Raw genomic sequence first — 15,029 nt, forward strand, 5'->3', positions numbered from 1 at the left:
CAAGTCTTTGCTTAGAGCACTCAATGGCGTTTCCGGCTCATTTTCCCTGACTGGGCTCGCTTTTTGATAATATCCCTGACAATTTCCCGATTTTTCCCAGTAATTAAAAATTCCTTGACCATTCCCGGTTTTCCTGGTCGCTAGACACCCTGTTAATTATAATTATCCTGCGAAGTAACTTACTAATTAAAAAGAGTAACAGATATTCGAAATCAGCTCAAAAGTCGGAAGAAGCTAATGCTGTTTCATCGGGCTTGGCAAAAAAAAAAAAAAAAATAAGAAAAAAATCCCCAAGACCAGTGTTCCCCCTTAATGTGCGCAAAAGAACAACAAATGCTTTGCCATGAAAATCGGTACAGTTAGTCAATACCTTGCTTATATCTGAGAGCGGCTAAACGACAGCAAAATACCAACCTTGACCAGCTTAGAGATCTCCCGTCCTGGTTCAGAGCCAACTGAGGCAATTGCCTGTTCCTGCATGGCAAAACCACACAATCTGCCTTCTCAAGAATGCACTGCAAGCTTGTAAATTAACAGCTTGCAGTTTTTATGCCCTATGGCACATTAGTCCAAAAGCTCAATTCAAATATGCGTGATCTTCACTATGAAATGGATCCATCTGCTCCACTCTAAAAATATATCTGTAGTAAGCCATCCTATTCCTCAATATAAAAGAGACTCATGCTACATTGCAACCTGAAACACGAAAATGAGAAATGCAATGCTGTAGAAAAAGAGTAATTATTGAAGTTTTCATATCGATACACTAAAAGTAACAAGAATCATTACTCCTGATTGCTTGGCGTGTGACAGAGATGTTGACTATGACGTAACAATCATTAATTTCATGCAAATATTTTATGAGGTAATTTCCTAATGAAAGGCTTGAGTTATGTAATGAGTCTTGTCCAAAAATTCCTCTCAGCAATTTGAGGGCTTTTTGAGGGTTTGCTAACTGATACTAATCTCTTGAATGACGTATAACTGATAGACTCTTAACACTCATTTAATATTGATACACATCGTTTCACAGCTTTGTTTAATTATACAGATCATCTAAGCCAAATGACTGGAGTATAGATTGTTTTTAGAAATGGTCAATCCTCAAAGCGACACTTGTGTCACTCACAAAAAAATCCTATTAAACCTCTCCAAAAAACAAACAAAAAAATCCTATTAAACCTCTCCAATAAACAAACAAAAAATGCTAGAAAATGCAAGCAAAAAAAAGGTGACTGACATGCACCATTGTCATCATGCTTAGCCGTTAAATACAGAAGACAGATTGTTGGTTAGTAGCCATGCAGGAACAGCCGAGCAAAACAGGTAGATCTCAGTCAAATGTGAGAACACAACTCAATAAACAAGTTCAAAGACAACATATTAAGTTAAAAGCTTCTTGTTATTAAAACAAAACAAAAAATTTTTCTTTTTTCAAGAGCCTTGTGTTTGAGCAGCCCAACAAGTCTGTGCCAGGCAACTTCAGACTGTAGCGAATTTCTGCAAAGCTTCTCAAGCATCAAAAATCACACGTCAGGCATGGTTAAAGCAGAACGAATGCATTGCTCAGGCAGTTACAACCCAATCGGCACAGGCTATAGAACAAGCAATTTCATGCTAACTTTAAAAAAACAAAATTAAAAAAAAAAAATTAGTGCCACATTTTAGCAACAGATAGTACATGATCATAACATACAAAAACTCTTGTTTCGTGTGCAAGCCCCGTCCCGCCCTGTCTCCCGTTTCCCATCCCCTCCCCCCTGTAGTGTGGATGATGGAATCCTGCTATAAACAAACCATTATGCTTGAACATACGAATACTATGCAGGATTTAAAATACAGCAAGGTACAATTCACATCCAAGTCTACCTTGAGGAGAGTACTTGTCTCGGTGTCCGGACCCAGGATCTTAGTCTCGAGCAGCTTCTGACAGTGTACGAAGAAGTTCTGCAGGTGTTGGTCCTAAGGCAAAACAAAAGAAAGCCAAGTTTGCAGGGTCCATTTTTTTTTTCTTAATTGAGGAAGACTTAAAATGACAGCTCTTAAGAATATAACAAACTACACTAATCAGAAAATAAATGCTTGCCAAGCAAACTCCCCCATTATGGAATTCCTAATATAAAAAAGTCTGCCAGTGCTTCGAACGAGAAGCAAGAAAACTAAGCAATTAAGACCGAAAGTTTAATGCCAAAAGACACAGGAACAAAAAGAGATGTATAACAGAGCTGAAAGTATGGCTTGCCCTGTGCTGCCGCTCACTTTTTGTTCAAGTGTTTTCGGTGTGAAACCTCAGTAAGAAAAGCAAAATGACCTTTGAAAAGCCAAACTTGAGCTAGAGATAGTTTCGCTGTAATTGCATCAAATGAACATTAAGAAAGCCTCGAAAATACTCGTGGTTGGTTACAAGTTAAGAATGCAGAAGAAGCTGCACCTCCAGCATGTACTTGAGGAACTCCACTGGGCTTTGGCTGCACATGCGCCAGTGTTGCGAAGAAAGAAAGGCAGCGCTGGGGGGCAGAGCATCGGCTGCCATCTTACCCAGTCACCGAATACAGTGCCAGTTTATTCACAATATAGTAGCACCGTTGAATCATACGAAAAATAGATAGATATACTCAGTGTAAGAATCAGAAGAGGTACCTTGGTATGTACGGTGGAGACCAATTTGAAGCCGACCTTGAACAGCTCCCTGCCTCCCTCAACCATCCGGACGTCAGGTCCACAGAACTGGAAGAGAAGAGAGACTCTCTCAAAAAAGTCTTGGTCTCTCCCCCCTCTCTGCCCTCAAGCACTTTCCGACACTGTTATGGTACCACTGCAAACCCACCACCTAACTATGATTAAAACAGAAAAGAATGAGAGTGATCCATGTCAGTGTAAGATGTCACTATAGGAGATCCACATACAGTAGTGAAGCATGAGCTGTTATTGTGCAGTCCACATGGTTTTCATGAAAGCATTCAATCAAGCAAACCTAGTTACTCTAAACTTCCATAAGAATTCCCACCCAAGATGAAGGGATGAATGGTGAAAAACATGGGGATCAACAGCAAAACTTTATAAAAAGTTAATTTGCGTTCCACGGTGCGGGACTTCTCTATAAACTCGTCACGGGAAAAGATACCGCAGACTGCGGATGCAGCAGATTTGTTTCACGGTACAGACGGAAACCCGCCGCAAACTCGCATTTCACGGGAACGGATACGTATACTAAGGCAAGGCTCCTACTCACCCCTTTCCCAAGTCCAAGGGGCTTGAACGAAAGATATCCAGCAGGTAGATTGGATGCAACGGGCAAGATGCCCTCTTCAATGTTCAGCCTGGAACAAGAAACAGCATAAGACGACAGTGGCAGCGTACTCGCTACCCTAGCAAGCCTCCAGAGATTGCAACCCTGTAGCACCTACTAACCAACCCATCGCAGCATTCATGCTGAGCCAACTATAGGCACTGTAAACCCATTAATTCACACACATTCACTTCAAGCATGACTACAGGCCTGCACATATTTGGAGATGAGTTTCTTTACAAAAAAGTGAATTTCTTCAAAGCTTCCCAAAAAAATGCTAGCCGTTATTTTGAAATCCGCCAGGCCCCTTCTCCCCAGCTTCCCTACCAGTTTGAGACAAAGTGAGCAAGATCAAAGTAGAGATGATCTCACTTCAGCCCCTAAACCATTCAAAGTACTCTACTGAGCAGACACAATTTCCACAAGAATTTCCCAGATGCCAGGTTTGTTCTTGCAGCAATGGAAGTCCACATAAAAGAAATAGCAATATGGGCACACTCACCTGCCCTTGTTGAGCAGCGGGAGCCAGGAGTAACCGACCACAGTCTCAACAGGGCCGTCCTTTCGCTTGGTGGCCTTGACCATGTCGCAGCTCACATGGTAGAAGGTGAACAGCAGGTGGTGCTTATCGTGAAGGTCCAGGGGAAGCCCTATCTTCACCTGCATTGCGTTGGGGCAGGTATGTACAGGTATGTGCACACATTCACCTTGAATAAACATGGGCTAGCCCGACTAATGCATTATCTAAAGGAGACAGGCATCAACGTGCCTCTACATCAACTGCTTTAGCATAGGCATCTTTTAGCTTTTATGTGATTTTTGTGAGATTCGGAATGGACGCATCACCAAGGTAAGGAGGTAACATTTAAGTAAAAATCAAAACCTAGAATTCAGAGGTGTTGTATACAGTGGTGGAACTGACAAGTGGTGATTTGGAGCAGCTCTTTTAGCAGGGAAAGTGGATTTTGGAGCAGAGATTCCCCCTTTTGGAGCAGACCAATTTTGAGCTTTCATGTCAGAAAATTTTATGATCGCTTTTGAAGTTAGCCTGTGGAAAAAACTACAGTTGTTGGGGTGTTGGGAGACTATTTTTTAAAGTGTCATACCTACAGGGGACCTAGCTGCTACAGGTATTTATTTATTTGTTCAACAATCACACGCAGTTAATTTTGCAGATGCCTCAATTAACCTATTCGGAGTATTGATGACGTCTTTGGTCTGTGTTTGACACAAAAAATGTGTTTGACTACTTTGTAGGGTTTGTATCACAGTGACGTAATTACTATTGCAAGTTTGACGTCAGGTGGACACTTTTGTGTTGAATGTGCCGCACATTGCCCTCGCTCGTATTTTACCTGCTACTGTTCATACAGCAGCTAAGCGGAGCACATAGCTACTCTAACCAATCACAACAAGTAGCACTAGCTTTTCATTGCAATCGATGTGAGCACCATTCGCATACCTGCCAACCTGTGGACTTTCAAATTCGTAAAAGTTGTGCGGCTGCGGCGGGGGGTTTACGCGAAGCGATGTTCTGCTTAATGTCAGCCTGGCCAGCGTGCGAAACACTTACATCACACATGCACGTGCTACACAATCCAAACTTCTCTCGCTTTTTGGGCGGCACGAAGCACGGAACTTTTGGCGTGTAGGGCTTCAGGAACACCTGAAAGTACCTCTTTTGAGGTTTTGAATTCGGCATTGCGCCGCGAAGCCAGTGACCAGGAGAATGAAACAGTTACACGTGCAACAAACACAGACGCCGTACTTCTTGTCTCAAAACTGGCCGAAACAATGAGGCCCAACAACATCTGAACACGCCGAACAAACATGCACCTGTGCACCGCCAAACACACGAACAAAGGCTTTGAGCTTTGGATTGGTTTTCGATCCATGGCCACCGGATAGACGGATAGTAAAAACCACGACGCTGCTGTGGACGGTACCTATCACCCTCTTGTGGCGGTGCAAGATACGGCCAACAACGGAATTACAAAAACGAAAAAAAATAAAAAAAACATATATATTTTTTGTAAGATTTGAAGCAAGATTCGTAAAATCGTAAAATTAGTCTAGTCCCAATTCATACATTTTACGAAAATTTCGGAAGAGTTGGCAGGTATGCATTCGCACAAAAACCAACAACTCTTCTTAAGGCATGCACAAATAATACGGTAGATTTTGGGTTCGAAGCAAATTGAAAGTGAATATCGGTTTTGGCCGAATATTTCTTAATTGAATATTGAATAGTTGCTGCACCTTTCTCCGCGGCTTTCACCACTGTTACACCCTGCTTAATTGAAAATTCAGCTGTACTTGCAAACGCTGTTACCAAGCTTCTAATGGCCCACCATATTTATAGATTGCCCAGCTATATTTATAGGTTGTGGCTTCAAAAAGTTTAATACCTACATGGAGATGGCAAGCAAATGACAGATTTGACATACAATTAAACCTATAAATGAGCTCAGCAATACCTAATCAAGGGGGTTTAGAAATCTTCTTGCTATATAAAAGTATTTTCTTTGATTCATAATTTTAAAAAAAATCAGAACTAATGAACACAGGTTGTCAGAACATCGCTGCCTAACATATACCTATGCATAGTAGCCACAGTTAAATTTTAAAGAATTTACTGCAATGTAAATATCAACAATTACAATTCCTTTTTTTTTTTTTTAATACACGAGGCATGCATTATACCATTTTGAAGGTGTGTGTTTTGCCTAAGCACACGGCTGCGCTGCCACGAAGCGAGTCGCCGGATCGCAGTGTCAGCTCCTCGAGTATTGCTTCTCCACAGTGCACCAGTGCTTGAGGAGAAGCCCACTCAAGAGGGCTCACCCGCCGCAATCGCCACTTCGAAAGTATGAATATTGAAGTTAATATTAAAGTGAATATCAAATAATGCATTATTTAAAAATTTGAATATTTGCACAGCCCTACTCTTTACATAAACTTAGGCATCCTAAAAAAAACAATAAATGTACTTTCTTAATTTTCAGTGGCATCGCCAACAATTCCATGTGCCAGACACTTCCAGTTTCCTCTTCGGAAACAGCTCCCTTTTGGCGCAGACATGGCATAAACTGTGCGCAAATACAGCCTTTGGAGCAGCACGTAGCAAATTATTTGTTCCGGTGCAGTTTGGCACAAATGGCACAGCAGTTCGGCCACCGCATACAGTCTCAAATATGTTATGCTTAGAAACTACCATTTTTATACCAATCTCTTTGGCACTGCATCTGTCTAGTATTGAGGCATTAACCATCTCATAAATGCTCAGGCATTCACAAGGCTGTTGATGCCTCACGAATCCCTAAGCATTCGTGAAGCACTGTTTTGATTCAAAGTGTGAATATCAGGATGACTCTAGTAGCAAAACAGAGTGTAGGTCTCCTTACCTCTTCATAGAAGTCAGGAGTGACACAGTGATGGGTGACAGCAGTGAAGGACTGGGTCACATAAAGTGACTCCCCTGGGCGGCCATAGATGCACTGCAGTTCAGGTATCAGATTTTGAGTATTTTATTGTTTTACATGCACAATCTGAATGAACTCCTCAAAAGCCTAAAAAAATTAAAAGTTGAGCTGCCAGAAATACAAACAATGAACAAACTAGCAAAATAGAAATGCCTGCAAGATGCGAAGAGGGATTTACTGACACTTATGCAAAGCTAGATTTTTTCAACTTGACTGGGTCGACATTAAGACAATAAAAAAGCATAATTTTCATAAAATACCTATCATAACAATATGTGCCATCACAAAAAAAAAAAGAAGTGTAGAAGAAATTTTTAAGGAACATCCTTCACACCCAGCTTACTTTAAATTTATTTTGCTGCTCTGTCCTTATGCAGGGTGTATGATCTCTCCTCAAGCTATGGAATCACATGTAAAAATAAATGCCCTTTTCTTAATGCTTACTTAGATTCAAATCACTCCTGCAATCAAATGAGGCCAAAAGAATTACTTGGGAAGCTGGAACAATAGTACTAATACATATCTGCATACATATTTAACATTTTCGAAATGGTGCAAACTTTCCATGAAGCTATAAAAGTTGGGACTTACCCTGAGAGGCTTTGTGCCATCTTCATCTCTGTCACGTAGCTCCACACAACAGGAAATGTTCCGAGCCTAAAGGAAACCAAGCATTCCCTTTGCCTCAATATTTTTTTTCATGAATGCCTTTCACTGAGTTAATAACAATTTCAGACTAAGCAACACCATTCATTAGTGACAAAAGACAATGAGAAAGATGGCCAGAAAGTGGGAAGGAAAGAAGGACAAATTTCTCACCTGTCCTTTTTTTTTTTTTTTTCACTTCACTTTATACATTTGTAATGATGAGACATGTCCCAAATAAAAAGTTCTAGTAAATTTTTTTTTTTTGTTTCCACAACAGGTAATACACATGATTCTGAATTTGGGACACTGAATGGAATCGATTTGAAACAGTGCTCTCTAAAATAGCCTAAAATTATTTCGAAAAGAAAAATTCCTGAAGTTTCGGAGCAGCATGGAGACTCAGAGCAATACTTGCGCCACCACTGCAAGACTTACAAAAATTTTCCTTCTCAAATTCTGTGTTTTACCTAGCTCTGATCACCTTCACGTTTTGTTTCAACTTAGATTAAATTTAAAATTATCTGTTAAATACTTCTCATGCTAGTTAAAGTCAGGAGACTACCCAATCAACATTTTGGTACAAAATCACATATATTTTTAATAAAGCCAAAAAACCAAACTGCTCGAAAACAAAACACGAGCACGCAAGCTTGTTCTCAGAAGTCATACGGCTACACCCAACCAAACTTTTTTTTCTCCGCATCTCCAGTGTGTGAAGCAGACGACGAATTTGCGTACATCGTTTGTAGCGTGATTGTTTCGCACTCATATCTCTTCCGCCCAATGTTCTGTACTTGAAGGCCGATTGGCCGGTACCACGAAGGAACGACGTTACATAGCAACGTGCCAACGTTTGTCGCAATGTTGGTCCATTGCGTCATCCAGCCCGTAATACGCTGCCATATTGAGAATGACGTGTACATGTACTTCCTGTAGTGTATGCAATTTTTTTTTTTTTTTTTCAATAAACATAATTTTTATTTTTTTGGCAGCCACAAAAATGGGGTTTGTATTCTTTTCTATTTTTAATATTGAATGCGTGCCTTAGATGATCCACGACTTTGAATATATTTGGTACCCATAGTTTAAACGCCACGTGACCACGGAAAAGAAAGTGAGCGCGACTGAAACCGACCGATTCTCGACCAGCTGTTTTTGGGAGCTGCAAATTGTGTTCTGGGTAGTTGGGCTCCTATATGTCGTGTTCAAATAAAAAAACCTCAGCGAGCATAAATATCCTGTCCCTTTAAAGGCAAACAGACTCAAACTCCCAACTCTACTTTGTTTCACCTTTCGATAGACAGACGCTGCGAGCCAACGGAACCAATCCAACGTGACCTTTGGTAAGGGCAGAGCGACGTACAAGGCGCCTGGTCACGCGACAGAGTTGCTGCTCTGGATTGGCCGAGATGGCCCGTAGCATCTGCGGGGGTTCATCGTGAGGTGAAACGGAGCACAGCAACACCACGTATTGAGCTTCGAGTTCAATAAATGTTGTTGCTAGTTGAAAGTTTGGCTATGTTCGTCCTTTCTTGAAACCTTCCTTAATGCATGATCACTCTAGTTCTTGAAAAGGCAACTTTATGCAACATTCTTAGGGCTTAAAAATAAAAAAACTAAACATCTTTAAAAAGAAAAATTGTACAGCTTTTTCACTGTGAAGATGGAGGACCAGCAAAGCTGTTAATTTTACGACGTCTAGGACGATGCCTACAGGACGACGTCTAGGACGACCTCAAAGACGAGTTCTAGGACGACCTTGAAAACGACGCCTAGAGGACAACCTCAAGGACGACCTCAAGGACGACCTCTCGGATGACGCCTACGACAACCTCGAGGACGACCTCAAGGACGATGCCTAGAGACGATAACAAGGGACGACCTCACTATCTAACAATACCAAGGAAGGCTGACTCACGCTGGTTGCCCCCCTTTTCATATTTATTTATTCATACTTGGCACGACCAATGGGGAGTTTTCTGTCAATATTCGCGGACACATTTTTTTTCCCAGATCCTAGTGCACAGCAGCTTCGCTGTAAAAATGTTCCATTTACAAGTCAAAGGTGAGAGTCACCTTGGCGAAGGTCTTCTGGCTGTCATACTTCAGGCTCCTTGGGTAGACGTACAAGTGGTTGAGGTAGGAGCAGAACGGGTGGCTGTCGGCCGCCACCTCCGTGGGGAACTGCTGGATCTCCAGGGTGGGATCCCTCTTCGGGGGGATTGGGAACGGCTCCACGGGCACCAGGGACGGCGTCAGAGAGTCTGTCGGGGTGGGCAGAATCAAAAAGGAGGCAAAAACGCAAAAAACAGCACAATTTCTCGTGCCGATCGGCGTTTCGCCCGAACAAAAATAACAAAGAACGACGAGCGAGCAGAAGTTTTAAAAAGACAAAGTCTGAGATTTTAGCTCATCCTACGCACTTCTAAAGCTTAAGTGTCAACACCTTCGACAGAACTTTGTCTGGTTGTGTCTATGGCAAAGTATGTGGAAACGAATGGCTGACGATCGGTGGCCGTGCACATTAGCGCACCACAGCTCTGTGCGTGCGGAGCAAAGCACAAATATTGCACTGTAAAATGAAATTACATTGCGGGAATAACTCCTGGGTTCTAACCCACTCCTGCCCCTTTCGATTGGGTTGAGAATGGCATAGGCTTGCGATTGTGTCAACACTATTGCATCATGAACACTGAAGACCTCAGGTTAGCAATTACACTGCATCGCCTAAATTGATTGTCTGCGGCGTGAACCAGTCTCAGCATATCTCAAGGCTAGACTGGTTGCTAATTTACCTTTTATTATTTTGGAGACTTTCCAACCTGTTCCCAATTGTTCTGTTTATTTTAAAGAGGTAGATTACAAGAGCAGTGCACTGGACAAGGTTAGTAATATTACATTAGCGATCACTGCAACAATGTTAAGCCACCAAGACCACAAGGCCAATACTTTTTTTTAATAAGAAAGAAACATATGATGCAAAACAGATTGCATAATCAGAGCATATAGCAGGCACCACAGAACAGAACCTCATCTTGTTATGCTACGTTACCCTCTCTCTCCCCAAGCCCCAGGCAAAACAAACGCGACACGTAAGTAACTAAAAACAAACGCAGGCCCATTAATGCGATTTCCCGCTAATCTGCCAACTAATCTGGAGCGATCAGGAGGCGGTACGGAAAAGCCGGCCTTCAGACAGAAAGGAATCAACGACCTTCCTGCCGGCCCGAAGCCGCCACAACAAACAGGTTTTGGAAGGGGACCGGTGCACTCACTTTCAATTTGATCCTCAGGCTTTAGAGATTTGAGGGTGACTTTAATCTGGCCTGGTATCACAGTGAAGTGCTTTGCTTTCTCTGGCCTGCAAACACAGAAAAGACAATGACAGGTAATTTGGGTGGAGAGGGTCAGCTGAGAGAAAGCACAAAAAGCTAGGGCGTTGGGGTCTTTAAAGAAATTAGGGCAGGTCTACAAACAGCTGTTATGCAAAGTGATCTACATTCTTTTTTTGTTCAGTTTCCTTCCATATGTTGCTGGATGGCAAACTACATTTAAGTAGGTAATCATTTGATGAAAAGTGCAATCAAAGATGTAATGTTCTCAGGCAATGAAAACTAATTGCAACCACCCAAGTCACTTTGATTACAATAAAACATGTTACATGCATAACATGTTTCATATCAAAATGTACACACACAAAAAAAAGCCAGACATGTCAGCAAATGCCTTCTCTTTGTCATCTACTAACAAACATGACACGAGTTTAAAAAATGTGACTAACAAACAACCTCCCCTGTCAGCTGCAAATATTAACTCTATAAACATTAATGCTAAGGCCCTTCCCTTCCTAGAGTATGGGATCAGATATTTCTCCACAAGCATTGTTGTCTAAGAGCGATAGTGAAAGCACAGGGCACGACCACTTAATTCAGCTAAAAGCCTCCACCAGGGCCAAATATGGTGAACTAATCTGGGGCAGAAAACTTCCAGTATCTGTGCCACAACGGTAAAAAAAAAGTGAACCAAACACAGTTGGTAAGCATACATACCTCCTAAGGTCAAAAAGGAACTTTAGGATGTCCTCCTCCGAGAGTTTAGCACTGTCGTGCCGGTAGATATGTCCAAAGTCTAAAGACTTGTCCAGCTCGCAGGAGAAGCGGGTGAAGATTGCTCTGAAAAGAAAAGAAAACAAGATCCTCCTTTCGGCACACTTTGCTTTTCCTGGAAAAATGGCCTTCAGCTACCCTACCTCTTTCTCAACTTTTTACCAAATAATATTTAAGTAATTTAGGGCAGGTATTTTATTTCACTTACTGTTAACTCAAGGCACCCAAAGTTAGCATATGTGAAGGGGTAACTACGATCCTCACAAATAACAATAATAATGACAGGTCCAACTATTTTACCATTTTGAATTTAGAATCTAGCTATTTTTGTAGCCTACAACAAGTTGAATGAGTTTTCACCATATAAAACCAGTTTGGTTCTCTACTGGTTCCAGCCCGGAATCTTTAAGTGGGAATTTTATCTCCTGAAACACAGTCACGGCCTAGTTTCGCGTTTTAACTGCTCGCTACCTATCACCCTGCAGCCACTGGTGTCACCTGTAACATATGGGACCACGTCCCAGGTAGCTCCACTACACCTCTGTCACATCCAGGAGCAAGTGAAATATATGCAACAAGCGCAAAAAACGAGTCCTCAGCCCAGAACATTCTAGCGAGGTTCAAAGATGCAAGATTCCACACGAAGGGAACTAACCAGCCCCCAACCGTGTTTAAACACCCCTTAAAAATACTAAAAAAAAAAAGAATTAAAAAGAAAGTATGGCACCAACGCGTACTCTTGTTGTAAGAGGTTTTAAGGCACACAGTCGTAACCACTCGCAAGTGTGTGAGTCGGCCTAGGCGGCGTCCGTCCGAAGCAAAAATGGCGCTGCGACTCACTTGGCGGCCCAGGCAAAGGGCATCCGGTAGTGGCCCAGCCTCTGGCAGCAGGTGCGCACCAACTTCTGGGCCTTGGTGCCCTGCTTGGCGTCGCCCAAGCTGCCGTGGCGCAAGTACGGCTCCGATGCTTGGGCAATGTTGCCCTGGAGCACCTTCTCGATGCGCACCACCAGGAACAGCTCGGGCTCCGGCCTCTGGACTGTGAACACCGCCTGGAATTGTGTCCCCGGCCGTTCACCACAACGTGCTCAAGCGCAGGCACTGCTCTACAGCGGGTGGGTAACAAACTCAACCCCCTTCAAATAAATCACGAAAATCAGTTACATATGTTTCGACACTCTAAGGCTGTGTTCAAAATCTTGCCTAAATAAATCCGAGTTACTCCGGCAGGTCGTGTCACGTGACAACACAGATTGAAAAGCGCTGGACGCAGGTAAGTTTTAGAATGCTCAGGTACAAAATCCTTACCCTGGAGTAAGATCGAGTAAATTTTGGAACACGGCCTAAAAGACCCTTTTCAAAACCCCTTTAAGCAACATTTCTTGGCCATGAAGCGTGTGACTGGATCCCACTCCTCGCCAAACACTGACAAAGCCATCGTTTTTTGTATGTGCTGAGTCAAGCTTGGGTTAAGTGCCGATGCTGCTCTCATGTCTAATACGTATTCACTGTAGGGTTGTGCTAATATTCGGATTTTCGAATAGTAGTATGGAATAATACACTACTCCATAGTTTCTTCGACATGAACTGCGATATTCAAACTTTACGAAGGGTTGATCGCGGTGGGTTAGCCCCATTGAGTGTGCTTCTCACTGAGCACCAGTGCACTGTGGGGAAGCAACACCCACGGAGATCACGGGCTCTGCAGGTATTGCTTCCCCACAGCGCACAGATACTCTGTGAGCACACTCAAAGGGGCTAACCCGCCGCAATCAACACTTTAAAAAGTATGAATATTGCGGTTCATCTCAAAGCGAATATCAAATAGCTTATTATTCGAAACTATCCGAAAATTTGAATATTTGCACAACCCTACAGTGCACTCATTGGGGTCAAATGGCCATGATTATGCAAGAGTGTAATGTTAGCAGCAATGTTTTGACAACCTGTATTCATCATTTGTGCCCTTATTATTTTTTTTTTCAAAGTTTGAATTTGAACGAAGAATATTCGCATATAGCAAGCAGATTTAGAAATCCCCTCAATTAGGATAAAAGCAACAAATTTGTCGTTTATGCCACAGTTTATAAACGGTTATGTTAAAATTAACTGAGCTTAGAAGTGAACAAGTAGAAGCTCAGGAACAACCTTCATGAATTCAGCACAGCTTTCGTTTAAGCATGGGGCACTAGTGAAAGGCTTCAAAAAACTACTCAATATTCGATTAGAAAATATTCGGCCATAACCAGTATTCGCATTGAATTCGTATCGAACTCAAAATCCACTATTTGCCATGACTAAATATTCAGAGTATGTGTCCAAACATTGGCGGACTCGAATAATACGTGCAGCAGCTACTACATGGCATGCACTTTTGGAAAGGGTCTATTCAGCACAAAGGTGCAGCTGGGTGGTGCATTTGTTTTTTGAAAATTTGAAAGAGCAAACTTGCCTCGGTTAAAGGTTACAAGTAAAAAACCGATTTCCTTATGAACAAAGATGGAGTCGGTGAACTACAGGTGCTAAATCTAGGTTCCCAGGAACCCAGTGTGAGAGCCGATGAAACAAGGGATGAGGTACTTTGAATTGGTTATGTATGCTACACAGCTAAAGTATGTTTTGGGACAAATGAAAGCAAACCACACAATTTCGAGCTTGTTTTGCAGTAGCAACGCAATACCTTATACCAGGTGTTCTCACACCTTTCGATGTTGAGGAACCCCTGCTGATCTCGGCATTTATAGGGTGTCCCAAACAGACCTTCTGCTGCAAAACGAGGCGGAAAAATCGGCGCCCGCAAGTAGAAAGCTTGAAATTTCACCGAATGTGCACTGAGCAGGTCAGTCTTATCGTGTGAAATTTCAAAGCTCGCCGAAGTCAAGGTATGGCACGTTCACAAATGAACGAGTTAGCGACGCTTCTTACTTGTGACGCCATCTCCTGATAGGCATAGCGAGCAGACGACGCACTCAATTTGCTTGCTGTCCCTATCAGGAGATGATGCCACTAGTAAATGGCATCGCTAAGTGAATCGTCAGCGAGCCTTGACTTTGCCAAGATTTTTGCTCTAATTTTTTATGGAAAATGAAGTGCACCTTGAAATTTCACACGGCAAAACTGACCAGCTCAGCGCACATTTGGTGAAAGTCTGGGCTTTCTATGCGCGGGCACCGATTTTTCCAGCTCTTTTTACGGCGGAAGGTCTGCTCCGGACACCCTACCGTAAAATACAGGGCAAGTGCCCACTCAAACTTTGGAGATAATCGCAAGAAAATGGGAAATGGTCGCTTGTTTGGTCATCAATTTTACACATAAATGTACTGTGCGTGTTTTCTCAGATCTTACGAATTTGGTAATGGGCGCTTAATGTGGAATGGGCGGATCCGCGGTATTCTACGGTATACTTAAAGGGGCGGTGCAATGATTTTAACACTGAACGAATGTGCAGCTTGTATTTTTTATATTCTTTACTTCGGCATAAGTAAGAGAAAAAGTGCCACCATA

General features: G+C 42.4%; 1 protein-coding gene across 1 annotated transcript in view; it reads right to left on the reverse strand.

The window, feature by feature from the left end:
• Positions 1–15,029, reverse strand: part of LOC120846821 (dedicator of cytokinesis protein 9) — an 85,896-nt gene that overhangs the window by 44,614 nt on the left and 26,253 nt on the right. Inside the window, exons 12-22 of the mRNA XM_040503944.2 lie at positions 12,366–12,577; positions 11,469–11,591; positions 10,695–10,780; positions 9,496–9,683; positions 7,363–7,428; positions 6,694–6,786; positions 3,792–3,949; positions 3,233–3,320; positions 2,641–2,727; positions 1,870–1,962; positions 415–474 (exon numbers count right to left, since the gene is read on the reverse strand). Of these exons, the coding sequence (XP_040359878.1) occupies positions 415–474; positions 1,870–1,962; positions 2,641–2,727; positions 3,233–3,320; positions 3,792–3,949; positions 6,694–6,786; positions 7,363–7,428; positions 9,496–9,683; positions 10,695–10,780; positions 11,469–11,591; positions 12,366–12,577 (1,254 nt within the window). The remainder of the gene's footprint in view (positions 1–414; positions 475–1,869; positions 1,963–2,640; positions 2,728–3,232; positions 3,321–3,791; positions 3,950–6,693; positions 6,787–7,362; positions 7,429–9,495; positions 9,684–10,694; positions 10,781–11,468; positions 11,592–12,365; positions 12,578–15,029) is intronic.

This window comes from Ixodes scapularis, unplaced genomic scaffold, assembly GCF_016920785.2.
Source record: "Ixodes scapularis isolate PalLabHiFi unplaced genomic scaffold, ASM1692078v2 PGA_scaffold5__190_contigs__length_132052651, whole genome shotgun sequence".
NCBI lineage: Eukaryota > Metazoa > Arthropoda > Arachnida > Ixodida > Ixodidae > Ixodes > Ixodes scapularis.